At 36.1% G+C, this 3,613-nt stretch overlaps 1 protein-coding gene across 1 annotated transcript; it reads left to right on the top strand.

Annotated features, from left to right (window-relative positions):
- The first annotated feature begins 2,175 nt into the window (after nt 1-2,175).
- LOC141401937 (brachyurin-like) lies at nt 2,176-2,997 on the top strand. Its single transcript, XM_073982510.1, has one exon. The coding sequence runs from the start codon at nt 2,176-2,178 to the stop codon at nt 2,995-2,997; it is 822 nt and encodes a 273-aa protein (XP_073838611.1).
- Nucleotides 2,998-3,613: the final 616 nt, after the last annotated feature.

Genomic DNA, 3,613 nt, shown 5'->3' with positions numbered 1-3,613 from the left:
CGTGGATAATATTATTCACAAACTTGGATGACTTTATCCACAAATGTGCATAATATTATCCAGCAATGTAGACAATTTTATCCACCAACCAGGAAAATATTATCCACTTGGATTATTCTATCCTTTAATGTGGATAATTTTATCCAACAACATGAATAATTGTATCCACCAACGCGGATAATTTTATCCACCGATGTGGATAGTTTTATCACCAACGTGGATAATTTTATCCACAGCGTGGAAAATTGTATCCACCAACGTGGATAACTTTATCCACCAACGTGGATAATATTATCCACAAACTTGGATAATTATATCCATTAATGTGGATAATTTTATCCACCAACATGAAAATTTTTATCCACCAACGTGGATAATTTTATCAACCAATGTAAATAATTTTATACACCGACGTGGATAACTTTATCCACCAACGTGAAAAATATTATCCACAAACTTGAATAATTTTATCCATTAATGTGGATAATTTTATCCACCGACGTGGAAAATGTTTTCCACCAACATGAATAATTATATCCACCAACGTGGATAATTTTATCCACCATCGTGGAAAATATTATCCACCAACGTCGATAACTTTATCCAGTAACGTGGATAATATTATTCACAAACTTGGATAACTTTATCCGCAAATGTGCATAATATTATCCAGCAATGTAGATAATTTTATCCATCAATGTGGATAATACTATCCACAAACTTGGATAACTATATCCACCAATGTGGATAATATTATCCACCGACGTGGATAATTTTATCTACCTACGTGCATAATTTTTTCATCAACATGAATTATTGTATCCACCAACGTGGATATTTTTATCCACCATCGTGGAAAATATTATCCACCAACGTCGATAACTTTATCCAGCAACGTGGATAGTATTATTCACAAACTTGGATAACTTTATCCACAAATGTGCATAATATTGTCCAGCAATGTAGACAATTTTATCCACCAATGTGGATAATATTATCCACAAACTTGCATAACTTTATCCACCAATGTGGATAATTTTTTCCACCAACGCGGATAATTTTATTCACAAACGAAGATAATATTATCCACTAACTTGGATAACTTTATCCACCAACATGGATTGTTTTATCCACCAATGAACAGAGAAGAATATTTGGTTCGTAAAAAGTTCTATTGTTCTTCTCTTAGAAGACTCTATGATGTTCTATTCGAAGACCTGTATTTTTGTTTTTGTATCAACTATGAAACAAACAAGTCAACATTTTGGAAAATAAACAATGAGTGAAGTTGTTAAAAGGTTACGGATGGAAGATTCTTTGATTTCCTTTTAGAATATCATTTGGTCTTCTATGAGAAGATCCATGGGATTTTCAAAGACCATTTGGTGTTCAATTAGAATACCTTTTTGTCTTTTATGAGGACACCCTCTTGTTGGTATTCTATGAAATGACCCTTTGGTTTTCTATAAAAAAACCCTTTGGTCTTTCATAAGAATATCTTATAAGAAGATTCGTTGATCTTCTAGGACAAGACTCTTTGATCTTCTATAAGAACACCCATCGATCTCCTATTCGAAGTCTTTTTGACGTACTATTAAAAAACTTTTTGGTTGTCTTTAAGAAGACCCTTTGTTATCATATCATAGTCAAGATATATAGAATACCTCATTAACAAATTATATATATGCACATTTCATGTAATTTTGTCTCATTAACAACTTTTTTCATCAATATTCGTAAAGATAATCCCATCGCCTTGAACTTCTGAGTTCAAGTAATATCAGTTGTAAATGCTTTCTTTATTTTGGTCAGCACGTGTTTTCCAACAAATTTCCCAAAGTTTCAACAACCCATTATCAACTCATCAGCCTTATCACACAATCATGGGCCAACACTTAACTGCCATAATGACAAATTGATAATCCATCAACAGAAATAGTGGTGTGCGGGTCTTAACTATGTATTGATGGTTATGTCTGGCTCTTTATCTATGCTAAGAGATAGGCCAACATTTGTTTGTGGGAAAATGATACGCAACAAACAACCCTACACTTGAACGTTTAGGGACATGTTTTTGTGGATAAGATAGTAAAACTTTGAAAGTGACCCAAAATTTCCCTATAAAAGCAATGAATTTTGGCCAAGAAAATCAGTCAATTCTTAAAATCGTTGACAATGAAAGTAATTGTAGCTCTGAGTTTGTTGGTGGCCGTTGCCTCGGCTGTGCCATTGGTACCCTTGATGCCTTTGGAAGAATTGGAAGGTCGCATCACCAACGGTGAATTGGCCAAGGCTGGTCAATTCCCCTATCAAGCTGGTTTGAGCTTGGTGTTCGGTAGCTCTGGTGCCTGGTGTGGTGGTACCTTGATTTCTGACCGTTGGATCTTGACTGCTGCCCATTGTACCGATGGTGCTGATGGTGTTACCGTTTACTTGGGTGCCATTGACATCAAGGATGACAACGAAGTGGGTCAACAACGTATCTACAGCTCCAAGTCCAACATTATTGTCCACGCCGACTGGGATCCCAGCACTTTGAGCAATGACATTTCCTTGATCAAATTGCCCGTCTCCGTTGAATTCAACGATCGCATCCAACCTGCTGCTTTGCCCAAGATGGACGGTCACTACTCCACTTATGAAGGTGATATGGTTTGGGCTTCTGGCTGGGGTAAGGACAGCGATAAGGCCACCAGTGTTTCCCAATACTTGCGTTACATCGAAGTCCCCGTCTTGAAGTTGAGCACCTGCAAGACCTACTACTTGGGTTCCGTTACCGACAAGATGATCTGCATCAGCGGCAAGGATGGCAAATCTACCTGCAATGGTGATTCTGGCGGTCCCTTGGTATACAAGCACGATGGTGTCAACACCGTTATTGGTGCCACCTCCTTCGGTATTGCTTTGGGTTGCGAAAAGGGCTGGCCAGGTGTATTCACCCGTGTCACTTCTTACTTGGATTGGATCGAAGATCAATCTGGTGTTGTCAACAAATAAATTTTGTTAGTTAATTAGTTAAATAAAAATTAAAAAAATTTAGTTTTTTTATAAAAACAAAAATGATGTGTTTATTGTTTGTCTATTAGAAGGGGGTGAGGATTAATTGTAATGAAAATGTAAAGTACTTATCCCATATTTTAAGTGGCCCTCAATAGCCTTGCAGAATTGAATTTTCAGAAGAAGAACTCGAGATATTCATATGTCAGAATGAGGTCGAAAAATTTTACCAGAGTGTAAAACACTTAAGGGTATGGTGCATGGTATAAGTAAAGAGGTAGATCTAGATGAAAACGAATTATAGAACCCTGGTTTTTCTTAAATTCCTAAAACGTCAAAATTACTAAACACAAAAGCAACAATTGGGTTTGTTTACAATACATTTTTTGAGCATTTTATAAAAACGCGAAAAATGAATGAAGTGTCAGAATTTCACCACATAATCGGATTGTGGATATCATGAAATGATTGTTTCAGTGCAAAGCTGAAGAATTTCTTCCATACAAATCATTGTAGAATAAGAAAAGGTAGCAGCAATACACAGCTGACTGAACTGGGTTGTAACGTTAGTGCCAAATTTCATATGACATTTTATACATTTATTTCTATTTCGATG

Source organism: Musca autumnalis, unplaced genomic scaffold (assembly GCF_047663935.1).
Source record: "Musca autumnalis isolate F117 unplaced genomic scaffold, ASM4766393v1 scaffold_4, whole genome shotgun sequence".
Classification (NCBI taxonomy): Eukaryota; Metazoa; Arthropoda; class Insecta; order Diptera; family Muscidae; genus Musca; species Musca autumnalis.
Note: the sequence above shows the minus strand (reverse complement) of the source record. Positions and strands in the feature narration are given on the sequence as shown.